This window comes from Passer domesticus, chromosome 1 (assembly GCF_036417665.1).
Source record: "Passer domesticus isolate bPasDom1 chromosome 1, bPasDom1.hap1, whole genome shotgun sequence".
Classification (NCBI taxonomy): domain Eukaryota; kingdom Metazoa; phylum Chordata; class Aves; order Passeriformes; family Passeridae; genus Passer; species Passer domesticus.
The window spans coordinates 21,926,157-21,942,177 of record NC_087474.1 but is presented as its reverse complement, the minus strand read 5'-3'; the positions used below and the strand labels follow the sequence as shown (position 1 = coordinate 21,942,177).

The following is a 16,021-nucleotide window of genomic DNA, read 5'->3' as shown; positions in this document are numbered from 1 at the left end:
AGAAAAAAAAACAAGCTCTGATTTTCAAATTTGTCAACTGGGTGCACCCATTAGGGAAGTAAACAAAAGTCTTCCTTCTTTTCCCTTATCCAGCTGTCTTCCTGGACCTATTACCTTTAGAAAACAAACAAAGACAGAATTAAGTGCTAGTAAATAAACATTAATACTGCTCTACGAATCTCTACCCTTTTGTCTGATATTTTATCATCTTGGGTTTAAGAAGTTTTAATTTCATTCTAATGTAAATAAGAACTGGTTTGTTTGCTCAGTACTTCAACAAGAATTTGCTACAAGCATGCAGGCAGTGTGCTGAGAAGGGTGACCTTGCTTTAGTCAGTGAAGCCAAAGATCATTTATCAGAGTTAACCTACAAATCTGTCTTGCTGGGACCTCAGATCCATCAACCACTTGGAAGCAGCTACTTGCCCTGTCCTCCCCCTGCTGCCTAAAACATTGCATGGGTCTGATCTTTTCTATTACTGTATACCTCTCAGCTAATAAAAAATATTTTTGTGGCTATGGAACTAACAGGAGTACTTTGTATTTATTTATACAGCTCATTAAGGGCGGAGAGAGATTTGGAGGCAGAGAGAATGCCCCAAGCCTGGAAAGCTCAGGAAGACAGACCCCAGGCACATGCATGTATTTAACTTTATGCAGATGAGTTGCCTGGCTGAACCTAACGAGACTGAGCAATTATGTAAAAGCAGGCATCCTGGTCTTTCTGCAGTTATACTCCTAAGCTGAGGCACAAGAGGGAAATGATGCAGGACTAGTAAATACTGAGGAAGAGACTGAAATGGTTGCAATGAGGGCATATGGGCAATATAGTCAAGCTATGCAGTCAAGAACACTTAATTAGATATTATTATGTCTCTATTTAGACAGCGTTACATCACATAGAACTATCTGCAGCTCCCTGACCCTCAGGCACTGGTTCAGGTGACATCACAAAAGAACACACCACCTTCACAGCAGGACTGTGGTGTAGAAAGCGCCATTCCTTCTCCAGATCCACTCTCCTGATTTAGCACACCACTTTCTCTTTATATTAATGCAGATAGAAACCTTCTAAAATGAACTTGAGGTCCTCTTTGAGTAGGGAGAACCAGTCAGGCTGAAAATCCAGTGTCTGACACCAAAGGCAGTAATACTTGTTAAGAGACAAATATGCTTGTGTTAATGTATGAACTTGACTTTGAACTTGAACATGGCAAAAAAAGCCTAGGTTTCTTATGCAGGGACCACCATGAAAGGAGAAAACAGTGATCTCTCTAGTATGCAATTTGGAGAAAATGTAACATTATTTTGCACCTCTTTTTTTTTTTAAGGGGAACATTACGTATCCACAGATACCTGTATTGAAGTGTCTTTCTAAAAAGTTGCATGAATTTAACATGTGTTTATGTTTTTTGTCTATAAATATCTTGGAGGTGAATCAACATATCACAAACTCCATCTACTACTAGCCACCAATTACTGAAAAATACATGGATCTTAAGTGCCTGTACTTATATACGTGTGAAGATGTAGTGCTGACACAGAAATTGGCTTGCAGTAGGGAAGAACTCAACCCTGGACTATTTTTGCAATTCCTATCCTGTCGAAGTATCATGAAAGAGAGATGGCTAAGCAGGGAGTTACTGCTATTTAGGCATAAATCAGCATAGGTGATTTAAGAACTAAAATCAAAATTTTTATCTATAAAAGTGACCACTAAAGGTCAGATTTCCCAAAGAGCCAGTTATCACTAAAAATTGACTGCCAGCAGAGCTCAAGCCACTTCTAACAACCAAAAAAAGCAAGGGGATTCTCAAAGATATTGCACACATGGAATTGTGGAATCCATGAAGCTCTGGTCATGTGTGCTGTCATTGAACTGGAGGGGCAGGTAAATAAACATCTGGGTCTCATTTTAGGGTGTTAAATTAATACTAAGCTTTTGCAAAAAAAGCAGATATTTGAGGCTGATAAGTCCTAGCAGATTCCAAACTGAGAACAAGAAATCTGGAGTCAAGGACCATAAACAACTGATAAATTCACTATGTGGGCATAAGCTCATCTGATTCCCATAAAGGAAAGCAGCAGTTCTGAGTCCGCCTGAACTATCTAGGGGACATGAGAAAGCTTCAATATGAGAAAGAGATAACTGACATAAAAACAGGGAATAGGAGCTTTGTGAAGAAAGAGAGGAAGGGACAAAATTATGGAGGATTCTGAAATGGATAAGAAGGGGCTCAAAAATGATGGGTAAAACAGCCAATGCTGGGATGAAAATGAAACAACACACAAAAAACCCCCTGAATTTACTGGTTGCTTGTTATATGATCTGAAAAAGGATGTTGATGAGGAGAGGATGTAAGAAGTCTATTATGATAATCAAGATCAGAATGACAAAATTGGTTGGGAAGACAATAAAGTATCTTGGAAAAGCTGGAAAGAAAAAAAAGGTGAAATGTATATATCATTCTGGATGCATAGGATAAGGATATTTCCTATTTTTCTTTTCCTAAGACCTTAGGCCTAAATGACAAAGAATCCTAGCAGAACAGTGCAAGTAGGGAGCTTCACTAGGAATATGCTCAGGTGTGCATGGGGAATAGCAGGAATCTCTCTGCTGAAGCCTTATAGCTGAATTGAATTCACAGGGCTAGTGAAAGAGCTTGACTGCTCAACTACTGAGTGTCCACAATGCCCCATGATCATTTTGCCCATGTCAGCAGCATGCTTCAAACTCACTCCTAGACACAGTCCAGGGAACAACTCATGCCAGGGACCATTCCCAAAATGCAGCAGGTTCTATACTCCTACAAGCAAGGAATGCCATATATTACACTAAGACACACAATTCCTGTGGTCTGCAACATGTGTGTTACTTTATTCTGGAAATTTTGATTTAAAAACCTAAGGCTGAACAACCCCACACTAATAACTGCACCTGCAGCTGCATGGGGACCACACAAAGCCCACAGGAGATGCATGCCCAAGTGTTGCTTAGCACAGCTGTAGCCAAGGTCTGTCACATGGCCTCAGGGCCAGCAGATAGTCCCTGGCTCTGCTTTAGTTTGCAGCACAGACATGGGCTGTAGCTGACAGAAAAATGATATTCACCAAACACTATCTGTCAACATCTCAGGGAAATTCATGCCCTCATGGTTGCCGAATAAAGCTTGACTCAAGGGCACGGTAAGGATCAAATATAAAAGAAACAAAAGGAATGTAACAGTATTCTGCAAAAGTCATAATGCTGAAGGAAGGCCAATAATGATCCACAGCATGATTTTTTTATGTCAGGGAGGTGAAATTAGTTTGGGGCACACCAACAGCATATAGTAATAAATAGAACTTTAAAACTGCCATAAAATCTAAGTGAAGAAGGCAATGCAAAAGTGATGGTCCATTCTCAACATGCAATGATGACAGAGTGAAAAGCATAAATTTAACCTACTTTTACAAGATTTCCTTACCAGAGACCATGGATAACCAAATATCGGTACCACAGATATCCAAACAGTATCAATCTTTTAAAACTATTCTGTTTTCTCAAACAACAGGGACACAAAAGCAAACAATACATTTATATGAATGTGACAGAAGTAAAAATTTTACTTTTTCAATTTAAATTCTTCGCAGTAGGATTCTGAGTTTATAAATCCAACATGAAAAATTAAGTCCTTTATTCATTTGTATTTTCAGCCTCCTATTGCAGCAGTGATCATAAAACAAACACAGCTGGCATCTTTATTATTTTATTCACTGAAGGATTTAGCTGGACAAACATCACAAAGATGGTGGCTGTTTTCATTGAATTTATGATCAAATATGCTCCAGCATAAGATCAACTCTGTTACATCAATTATTATGAGATGTGAATAATTTAACAGAAAGTTGTTTATTTGTAAATCAGATCTTAGGGATAGAAATTCAGCTGAGGTAGCAGCCAGTCGATATACACTGTATTACAGAATTCAAAAGGATGCCAGCTTTTGTGAATCACATTTAGTGATAAACATTGGCATTTATATTTTGCTATTTAGTGAGCTGCTAATTCAGGCAAAAGATTTTAAAATTTTATTTTAAATTTTAATCAAATTCATCTTCATTAGAGGAAAATTTAACTTTACTGATGCTTTTCAAAATTACAGAATATATTTCCTATAAAGACTTAATTAAAACAATAAACAAATTACCATCAACACCATATTTTGGGGGTTTTTTTCCCATAGATTTTCACCAGAGTGTGTTGTTCAGCCTAATGCCAGGAGAGCTGTAATAATTTTAACACAGAATGTGTGCCTTAGGATATGGGATTGACTCAGTGCCTGAAAGAAAAAGGTCAGTTCCCTTTGGAGCTGCTTGCCTCTTTGCCCTCCAGCAATGACAGGTGCACCAGCCCTGTGCTGAGGCTCGTTATTCACAGTGTGCTGCTGCGGATACATCATCTAACCTCTCTGATTTAAGGCAGCAGCAGGGTGAGAGTCTCCCATCTTCCCATTTTGACATGGGCCAAGCAGGCACTGAACACGTATACATAATGACCTGCTTGCAGCCAGCATCTTTCACAAATCCTCAAACAATTGCTTAAAATTTAGCTAGTTCATTTAAAGACATTACTAAATTTAAGTATTAAACTGTTTGGCTAGCAAATAACTTAAAGGTATGAAAAAATCACTGTTTTTACCAGTCTCCTACAATGATATGTGTTTCTGTGTCACACTAATTAAAAAAAAAAAAAAAGAAGAAAAAGAAGAAAATCTGCTTGAAAAAACAAAAATTCTCATTTCTCTATTTGGCAGGCAAAATGTCAGAAGTCTTTAGGCAGATACATGAGGCAACACAACCAGAAATGCAGGAAAGGAAGTGATTAAGATTTTCTTGAATGAATTTTGAGAGACAGTCAGAGGAGATGCTCAATACCTGAATACCGGTGATCTTGCCACGGAAAACATGGTGGTCAAAATTACTCTAAAATCCCCACATGAAATCTTCATAAAAGTCAGTATTTGCCTAAGGCAAAGATAGTTTATGATGTTTATATCACTGCAGAAATCTTAACTATTGTCATAAGTCTCTGGCTGGCAACAGAGATGAACAGCATGAGTTCTGAGATTGGCTTAAACCATCTGCAGGGGTGACAAAACCCAGGAACATTTTTCATAGTTTTATACTTACTGCCTGTCTGCATCATCTCTCAAAATTATCTATGTTTCTGAGACCCTAAGATGAGAATCAAAGGAACTGTTCAGTTAAAGAAAAATTATCTGTAATACAGAACAAACAGCAGAGGATAATATCAAGCTACATAATCCAAAAGTGCTTAGCACTAAGCACTTTTGAATGCCAACCCAGTTCCCAAGTTGCCTATCATTCTCACTCTCCTTTTGGAAATATCTTGCTTTTAATGGCTACATGCAAATAATGAGAGAGCCAGCAGCAAGGTCTACTCTTTTTATATGATTACCTTAACAGTATGTCTTTAATTCCTTATACAAATATTTTTAAAACACATCTCCGAGACTCAATTTTGTCAGCAATGTCATTATCTGGAGAAGGGAGATTTCAGCAGATAAGCCAACAGCACAGAACTCAAGCAAGAGGGAAGAATTCAGAATGTGAGGATATAATGATGCCTGGTGCCTCTGACCAGAAAGTATTAGACTTCAAACCAAGAAATGAACACAGACACCATGGCAGCATATGAGTAACAGACTACCAGAAACATAATCCTGAGAAATTAATAAAACATTGGCATGCAGAAATGCAAGGAGAAAGAACAACTGGAAACATCTGAAGAGCTTATCAGAAAGTACTCAAAACCATTAATGAAGAACATACATTGAAAAAATAGTCATACCTGGAAACACCAAATAAACATGTCTACCTGATATATGTCTCAATATCCAAAGGAATTCTTAAGGAATTAGTGAGGATAGCAAACAAATGTAAGGCATCCTTCAAAAGTCTTTCCAGGAATTCTACACAAGAGTAGCCAGTTCTCTTTCCTCATTTCTCTTCATGGGCTTATTACTGAAGATATGCTACTGTAACTTTATCTAATTTTGTTCTGCATTCTAAAGTATGATAATAGACTTAAAAAAAATACAAATATATGGCCATACTTCCTTTCTGGTTTTCAAATAAGAGAAGCTTGGCAAATATTTGTTGGACACTGACACACAATATAGAATGAAAGCACAGACAGCAGAAACAAAAGACAATATGGACACAAAATTTGCTTTCAGAAGAAATAAGACAACATAGCAATCAAAAGAAGAGGTGACTAATGAATAAGACATCATATAAATTATTTTTTTTTAAGTGGACTTAATAATTGGTGAAACAAAACAACAAAATATAAAATTTGATGCAACTTCTATTAAAAAATCTTTCTCTGTAGATGAACTCCGAAGACCTGGGGTGTGATACACTATGTCAAACACTGAAAACTGTCTGCCAGACCATAAGCAAAGGGTAATGATGAGTGGCAATGTGCTGAGTTGGAAGGGAAGTGTCCAGCTGTGTGCCAGGGGGATTAGCGTTAGTCACAGTTTTATTTAACATCTTTATTAATGACCTGGACTAAGGGATACTCTGCATACTGAATCAACTCTTAGATGATGCTAAATGCTGAAATAATTACAAAAGACAAAGACATTAGTATAAAGCAACTAACAGTAATGAGAAGTGGGCAAAAAAGCTAAAAACAAGATAGAGCATAGAACACTACAAACAATGATTTCCACAGAAAAATAGCCCTAAATATGGATAGGTCCAGAGTTACAATGCAAACAAACTCCAGTCCAATGCCAGATACTGAATTAAATGCTGCAGAAAACAACAAGGATCATCCATGTACATTGGGGCTATATTTCCACTGCTGTCATGGATGGCAAAAGGCACAGGGCAGTAACGATGTAATTTTAGTAATGAAGCAGCATCGAGTTATTAGTACTCTGAAACAAAAATGACAAAAGCTTTTGTGGTCAAGTTTAGGGGGCTTATTAGTATTTTTAACTGGGGCAGAAGGATGTAACACAAAACCTAAAGCTTAGCAACACAAAAGAGGGAGAATTTAGAATAAAGCAAGAATAAATTGACTGTCAGGATAAACATGATATCAATGAGGTCTATTAGGAATAGCCTTCCTCCTAGGTTTGAAAAGGTATAACATTGTAGCACTTTGCGGTTGCTCCAGTTTGAAAGAAAGATTGGAATATAAATCAGAAAGGATTTTTCAGCTCGGAGAAAGGCTAAGTGGAGATGCTTCTCAGGCTTGGCTTCAATCGGCATCCCGGAATTCCGCACCGCGGCGCGGCGGGCTCAGCCCCGCGCGGAGCTGCGCGCACGCAAAGCAGCGCCGAGGGCGCGCAGGGAAAGGCAGCTTCCACCGCCCCGAAATTAATTTATAATTAATAAAAATTGATGTTACCATTTAAATGGCAATGAATTAATTAATAAACCCCGCTAAGCGGAGACACAAACAACAAGCGGCGCTGCTGGGCTGCGGGCGCGCCCTGGCGCGGGCAGCGCGGAACTGCAGTGGCGCGGGGAGGGCGGGAGGGGCCGAGCGATCCTGCCTTCCATCGCGGGCATGTCGCGACAGGACTGCCCAGAGCCCGCCTTCCATCGCCGGCATGTCGCGACAGGACTGCCCAGAGCCCGCCTTACATCGCGGGCATGTCGCGACAGGACTGCCCAGAGCCCACCTACCATCGCGGGCATGTCGCGACAGGACTGCCCAGAGCCCACCTACCATCGCGGGCATGTCGCGACATTAGCGCCTACACTCCCCCTCGGGCAACCGCCTCTTCATGGGAAATAGGAGAAAGAAAACCCGAAAATACAAAATGCTTTCCGTTTCCAGTGCAGCAGTATCGCTGCAGACCTTCAGGAGGCAGAGGCAGGTTTATATGCCTATTTACAAATGCTCCCAAAAAATATTTTCATCCTGTCTGCAGTATCCACCTCTGCTCTCCCAGCGTGGCTCCTCCTGGCCCCAGCACCCCAGCGATGCGCTCGAGTGCACGCAGAGCACACAGCCAGCCCACCTCTGCTGGGTACTGCCTGAAATCCTTATTGCTTCTTGGGTTTATCCATCAGAAAGGTTTCTGCAACCACAGCACTAAAGCTTTTTGTTTCTATTGTGCTGGAGAGCTTGAGTATTCCTTCAGTGCTACTACGGACTACGTTACAATGAGCAACGCTGGTGAAGGGACAGGAGGCGAAGAGATAAAAGTGACAATTAGAAGAGCACTTTTTCTTTAATAAAACCCAGATAAGGCAAAGATTTTCTCTAAAACCCAAACAACAGGATCCCAAGCCAAAAATGCTTCCCAAGTCTCAGCTTTAAGCAATTCCTTGAAGCAATGCTTGAAACAAAATACAGACTCAAGCTACATGGGCTTGTCTCTATTCACTCCCTCTGCTTTCTTCAGGAAGTTTTCACTGAATAACAGTCCCAAAACAGGCCAGTCCATCCTGGAATGCAACTTTTAAACACCCTGGCCTCAGAAAGGGAGGCCTCAAGTACAGAGGCCATCTTGTTAAAGGAAGAAATCCTCAGCAGTGGGACTGGTTGTGAGAATAAAGTGTTATTTATATAATAAATAAGCCATGTTGGGGAATTACAAAGTACTAGTCCTATTTATGCAGAGCAGAATTTGTTTTCAACTGCACCTTTTCTTTCCAACTTAATTTCTCACAATACAACCCATTATGGCAGAAGGATTTGAAAAAGCTTTTTATATCCTACCAAATATACACAAGGATAATTAGTTCTCTTTTGTTATTCTTCTGTAAGGGTTTATTATTGTGGAGAAGCTTTTGCAAATTGAAAGAGGTTGCATTGCATTCTGGAGGCAGAGCTGTTCTTGGTTTTTATTGTGTAGAGATAATTGAACAGAAAAGTTCAGGGAAAAAAAAGTGGAAATATAATTCATTGTGAACTCTATAGGAAGATCAGATTACCACATCTTAGTTCTTTTTTAGGCCAGTATTTTATAATTACATTCCACAGTATGTTATGTCATACTATGTAGGTGAAGCTTCATACTAGACAGAAGCAAACATCAATGCAAGTTTTGTTTCTTAACTTTATAAGCATTACCACAAAATATATAGATTCCATCTTGTCTAGCAAATATTGTCTCTATATTCTTTAAGTAGTTTGACAACCAGTAAAGAAATTCAATGTTAAAGTCTCCAAAGAACTCCATTTAGTGTAAGTGGAAGTTATATTATTTGCCTCAAACACTTCCCAAAAGTAGCCTCTGATATTAACCAATTCTAATTTAAGGGATCCTGCTAGGTTTCACTTTAAGTTGTTAAAATCCATGCTTTTACAGAATTTCCAGTTAAGCCAACAATTGACTTGCATCCAATATCTTTCCATCATCTTGCTCTGCCTTTAAAATCATCTTGTGGAAGCTGATGTTGGTCAGGTGCAATTATTTTGCCCTCAAACTACTGTGTGTGACTTTTGGGAAGGTTTGGGGTTGGAGTTTTTTGCCTCTCTTCCTTTGGCCTTACAGACATGAAGCTGGCTCTGTAGATACTGGAAGAGTGTTATTCTTCCTCCTACTAAACTCCCCTTACATAAATTGAATTAAAATGTACATTTTGAGGTAAAAGCCTCTTTGAAAGTTTCTAAACCCATATTCCCACCCTTACATGCCATAACCTCCAAACGTATATATAAACAACATCAAGGATCAGCCTGTGCCTGCAAGATGAAACAGGAGATAGTGAAACTTCATTGTGTTTAGAAAATTAAAGCTGTTCTCTTCCAGTCCAGGAGCATGAAGTGCAATGTCACTGCTGCACAGTTTCTATGTAAAAATTCTTTAATTTTTTTTTTTTTTTGCATTGCAATTCCTCCTCTATAAAATGCAATAATGGGACTTTGCATCAACAGAAGTTTAAGCATACATGTAAATCCTAACAAGACCATCAACATTGCTTTTAAGGTGTATCTTTCAAAGCTACTATGATGTTGTGAGGAAGGAAATCTGTACCAAAACCAATGCATATTTAAAAACAAAAGGCTATAGGTTTTTATCCCCATTTTAGGTCTCATGTTCATTACTCTTAAAATAATTATATACGTGACATATTTTGTGTCACCAAAAATCTTCCACAAATTAAATCAGGAAGTTAAAAATGTTTTTTAATTTAAGACTGGAGACTGCTGCTTTTTGAAACGTGATAAGAAAGAAAGAAAGAAAATTTCTGGAATGAATCAGTCTGTCCATGTGTTAAGTTTTACAGCTGGATTACAAACCCTTGGGAATATGTCTATAACGGAAATGTTTATACATCCTTAACTACAGCTGTGCAAGCAAACAGCCCTCTAATACAGCACACAGATAAAGATTTACACTGGAAAAAGAGAAAGCCCTTCACATTTCAAATGCAAATGACACATAATTTTGAGGCACTGAATATTTCCATTATAGTAGAAATACCCATATGAAGCACTGAACTGTATGTATTGTCATTGCTTTCAATCCCTTCATTTATGCTGAAAAATTGCAAATCCTTTATGTACAGAGCATTGAAAATATAAAAATATTTTTGAAGAGGTTTCATAGAATTTAAAAAGCTCCAGTCTTATTTGAGTCAGCCTGTGATGTGATCAGAACTTGTGTCAATTATGAAATCTCAGAGACTGAAGCTGTTTTAAGCAAACTGGGTTTTGTTCTTTTTTATGGTATTTTATGAAAAGAGAAATTTCATGCAGTGGTCTCAAAGGAAATATAAGACAGAAACTTTTCAAATTCAAACCAATTATTGTACTTATTAATACATAACTGCTGTATTTTAATATCTAACTGCTATTAAAATACAGAAAAAAGACTTCAGTCCAGGCCTGCAGGATGGATGGAATAGCATGCCAGTATCTATTCATTTTACTTAGGCACATATGTGCCTCCAAGCAAACACATTCAAATCAATATTAGTTTCCTTGTCCTTCTTTCCCAATCCAGATCTAATTGCCTATGTTGTAATATAATTGCTTCTTCCAAGCTTTTGGATTTCATTAACTACTTTTAAAGAAAAAATCAACTTGCAATTTTTTTGATTGTAAAAGGACAGGATACAGGTCATTACAGCGATTTAACTTTTAAAAGGAAAGCTGTGACTTTCAGGAAATTGAATTGTATTCCAAGCAGTAAGACTGAGGTACAGTCAAACATTTTAAGATGCCTGCAAGGATCACAACTGGCAAAACGGTCTGAGATATTTATGAAAGCCAAATGAGTTAATCTTCCTCTTGTTCCCTCTGCAGCAAACAGGAGATGGCCTTGTCCATGAAAGCCACCAAATTAGGGTACTAGATTGAGCTGGACAAGCCAGGAGCTTTTCTGTAGACTTCTGAAAGTCAATTAATGCAGGCTAGTGTAATTTAACCTTTGTGGAGGCCTGAACTGTTCTCAGTGCCAGCTGTATTTCTCACTACAGGAATTGGGAAGGTACTGCACCCAGTAGAACTGCAAACTGGGACACAGTGCCATGGAAGATGCCTGGCACTACAGAGGTACAGGCTTTGACTCAAAGAAGAAACATTGATGGTATTACATTCAACAACACATTTTACCAACAATCCTGCTATATTAAGAGATTATTCCTTCTTCAATTGTCAACCACAATTTCAAAAGGTGGGTATTTTTTTGTAGCTTTTGTTGTTGTTGTTTGTGTTTTGTTTTGGTTTGTTTGTTTGTTGTTGTTTTAAATTACAACAGTGGATGAAATGGATTTTGGAAAGATCAGATAGAGAAAAATTAATAGAATGGGAAAGTGAATATGAACTTGATCACATTTTGGAAAAGTGACCATGGTATGGATTTTGCAGTTGTAAACACATTTCATTGCTAATAAATAAGGATATTGAAAAATAATTTGGATTTCTACTCTATTAATAGCTTTTTTTTTCCTTTACAATAAGGAAGATTCTTCACCAAAAGATACATTTTGTATCTTCAATTTCGGTGATGAACTTGGCGATGTTACAGTGTCCTCCTGATTAATCTCTTGAACCCTCTGGTAAATTACCAACAAGACAGCCAGTTAGTAGCAAAAATAAAATTTTGATTTAGTACCAGAAAGAAAACAGCAATGCTGATAGAGCAAAGGCTTAGCCTTGCTGCAAAACTTTTGGTCAAAAGAGAATGGAGAAAAATTCAAATAGGTTTTCTGGAAAGACAACTTGTTGTCATAGCTGAAGTCATCCAATTCAAACTCTGTATGCTTTCTTCAAAATGTAAAAGCTATTAATTGCTGAAGACACTGCAGTTCAAATATCCTGTCTACAAAGATTCTACACGTGCTGAGAAATCTTTTAGCAAACTTTACACAGATGATTATTTAGAATAATGCCAGTAGTGTGGTATTCAATCTGAATGCTCATCAGGTAACCTTTCTGGACTTTGAGCATGATACCTTTATACCAATACCCATCTGATGTAAATGTGACCAAATTCAAGAAACATTGAAAGGAAAAAAAAAAAAGTGTGGTGAATTTACACTGACTTTTTCATTCATAATTAAGATTACAACAGTAGGGTCAGCAGCTCTCAGCAATAACCAGATGGACCTGGCAACAGGGCACATGGCAACATGTGGAAACAATACTCAAATTGGATTAGAAACACATTATTTAAAAGCTTCCTAATTTTTATAGATGAACAAGAGAAAACAAGATTCAAAACTGATGGCCCAAAGCAATAACACAATATTTCTCCATGAGATCAATACACTTGCCAATTAACACCCCAAGGAAGAAAATACTATGCTATGCAGTTTCTTCCTGTTTACAAGAAACTGGCAATTCAAATATGGCTTACTGGAAAAGAATAGAGCCATTCTAAGTTAGATATGATAACTCCAGTATAGCCTTGAAGAGTCAAAAATGCAATTAAAAAAAATACTTACTTATTCCATGCTTGTCTAAGGTTTTTAGGGCCATACTGTGTAAACCGTTCTGTAAGAAAAAGGGGTATATTCAATTACTTCACTAAACCCAGGATTTATTTTCAAAAAATATTAATTTACTGTCAATCTTCATAATTTCATAATTTCCATGTATCTTCTGCAACTCAAATCCTAAGACAAGGAAAGAAAACTAATCTATGAGCAACTGCCATACAAACAGAGGAAAAAAAAATAGCAAAACAAAACACCAAACCCAAAAAAGCCACCAACTTGTTAAACAAAATCAAACCGAACCAGCTCATTTACTGTGGCATCACCAGAAATGGAAAGTTTTACAATTTTTTCTAAAGTAGAGTTTGCCTACTATGGGAAAAAAGAAGCCTGAAATCTAGAATTTTTTTCTTCTTCATGGCAAATACAATTCTCTACAGCCTCACTGTCATATTTTTGTGCTTCTCTGGATGAGTAAGAGTAAGCGTGGGTCTCTGTGACACACAGGGGCACACAGAACACAGTGGACACATAAGAGTCCATTTTCTAAAGAATACCTATAAATAACGAGCAGAAGTAACAAGTACAATGACAGCTTATTTATTCCAACATTAAGTTCTTCACTTCAGCTAGCAGCATTTTCCCAATCACATCCAAGAAGATGCTTGATCTGCAATAGGACTCTAGCTGAAAAAGGAAGCTGCTATGTAAGGTGCTGCAGAAATGAAGGGTCAGTCCTTCATTAGCCTCTTGACAGGAGCTAAGTGCCTCTCAGGCAGCAAAAAACAAGTTCAGCTGGAGAACAGAGCAACATTTTCCATGGAGACTAGTTGCACAGGAATCCTGCCATGTAGACTGGTACTCACCCTGGCCAACTACCCTAGTGTGATTGCATTAGATGCTGTGTAGAAGTTCTGAACTCATAAAATACTCCATAAAATTAAAAAAAAAAAAAAATTGCTTCCTCTCCAGCTATGTGCATGACATTTAGTGACACCCATAGTACAGTTGCAATAGTATTTATATATATATATGCACAAAGATATGCATGTATCTTACTGTGAAAAACAGCTGTAAATGTAACTTCAAAGGAGTTGTGTTCAAATTCCTGTATTTGGATATTTACTTGTATCATTTCCAAAGTTGTCATGTACACTTCATACACAGTCAGTTCTAAAGATACCGATACCAAGGCAGAAGAAAATTCCTAGCATCAATGTGGATGCTTTGATTTTCTTTGTTATACCTATTTTTTAGGGTTTTTTTGCCCCTTTAACTAAAAAAAAAAAAAAAAATAAAAAAAATGCAGAAGCTTCAAATCTCATTGAATTCACTAGTGGAAGCTACTGATAACCAGCAGACCTGCAAACTGTATCTGTGGACCACGTCACATTTACAAGTTTTGTTGCTTTAACCATACTGATGCAGTTAAAGAAATTAAATCACTTGGTTTTTGATATGTGTGACAAGTGTACTGGCAACTGGAAGCTACATTACTATAACCCTTCAATTTTAGTTTATAAATAGGAATTAAATAGATATATGGAAACAGATACCTATAAAAATTGGAAAAAAATAAAGACTCTCTATATTAAGTAAATTGTCCAACCATAACACTGTCAATTCATTTATGACAAGGGACTGAAAAATAAAATGCAGCTAAGTGCTGTGTAATAACATGTCTGAGATGGGAGTTCAGCTAATAAACTGCAAATTTGCACATTAATCTGTTTTGGTGCAGAAAAATCTGTGTGGAAAGAGAATTGAACTGACTTGAAGCAGTGCTGAAAAGGTAACCTGGACCTAGAGAGAAACAGATTTTGATTTTATCTGTCATTCTGCAATATGTTTTGGTCAGATACTGAGCTGGTTCAAACTGGCACAACAAACAGCTCTGACTTCAGCAGAGCTACATCCACTTAGAACATTTGAGAAGTATCATATACAACATATTTTATTGACCAGAGTATCTGGTGTTTATTTTAATCAATTTAAGCTATTTTTACTGTGGGACGAAAGCCCCAAAGTTAACCACTTGGCCAAATTGCCTTAAGGCTTTAATGCCCAAAGATCTGTTCCAGTTCTGCAAAAAACCTGGAAAACTATTGCTATGTCAGATGATTCTTTACTGAAAAAATGATACACTGGGACCAGTTATGTAAATGCTATAAGGGAGACACATGAGCAAAACAAATTTCTTAAATGGATCTTCCTTTGCTGCCTACAGTTCCAATCTAAACATCTTTTAAAGTACCTTATATATTTATCAGGCAGGGAGAGGGAAAACTGGGGGGGAAGACATGGAGAGGGCAAAACCCTGTCTATAGAGAGGCAAATGTTTAGTCCACAGTCCTTAATTTTAAACTCCATTGAATATGCTGTGACTGCAAACCATGCTTCTCCTAACTATTGGTATCAACTCTTCCCTCTCTACTCAAGCAGATTAGAGGCTGCTTTCTTCACACACCTCATACAGAAAGGAACCACACATTGATAAAATAGCAGCTCACATTTTTCTACATAATTTTGTGGTCGTGGCTCCAACCAGAGTCTTACTAACTTTCATGGACAAGATAATTAGATGGGACTATTGTGTTAATTAAGTCCAGCTCCTTATACGTGCCAGCCATAGTATTTTTCTGAATTCATCCATTAGAGAATAAAAAAGCAGTGAAACCAGCTGATTTTGGTTTCAGAGTTGCCAGAACAGAGAAACTACAATAATCTTGTCCTTGAGCTCTTCCACCATGGTGCAGTTTTTCAAGTCCTGAACTATGAAACCACAAAATTATACACCTAAAACCATCAAACTTGCCATCCCAAGCAAAAAAATAGGTAACTTAACTTCACAATTTTTATCTCAGCGTCTTTTGTTTGTGCTGAATTTATCACAGAACCAGAGTTCAGTCTCACAATTACACCCCCAAGTTTGCTTCTGAGTCACTTTTCAGAGTGAAAACTCTCACACACCCGTATGAATGCCTCAGCCCTTTACTGCTCCACGGATCCAATAAAACCAAATCTAAAGCTATACATATCTGTGACCAACTGCACAAAATTACATTCTATGACACTTTAAAGCATATAGCTTTGATATTTG

The 16,021-nt window shown here is 37.6% G+C and overlaps 1 protein-coding gene across 6 annotated transcripts in view; it reads right to left on the bottom strand.

The window, feature by feature from the left end:
* The window catches only part of CDK14 (cyclin dependent kinase 14), a 341,412-nt gene that overhangs the window by 106,940 nt on the left and 218,451 nt on the right, over positions 1-16,021 (bottom strand). For all 6 annotated transcript variants that reach the window (XM_064409653.1, XM_064409650.1, XM_064409676.1 and 3 more), the window contains one exon: positions 12,931-12,979. In XM_064409653.1, the coding sequence (XP_064265723.1) occupies positions 12,931-12,979 (49 nt within the window). The remainder of the gene's footprint in view (positions 1-12,930; positions 12,980-16,021) is intronic.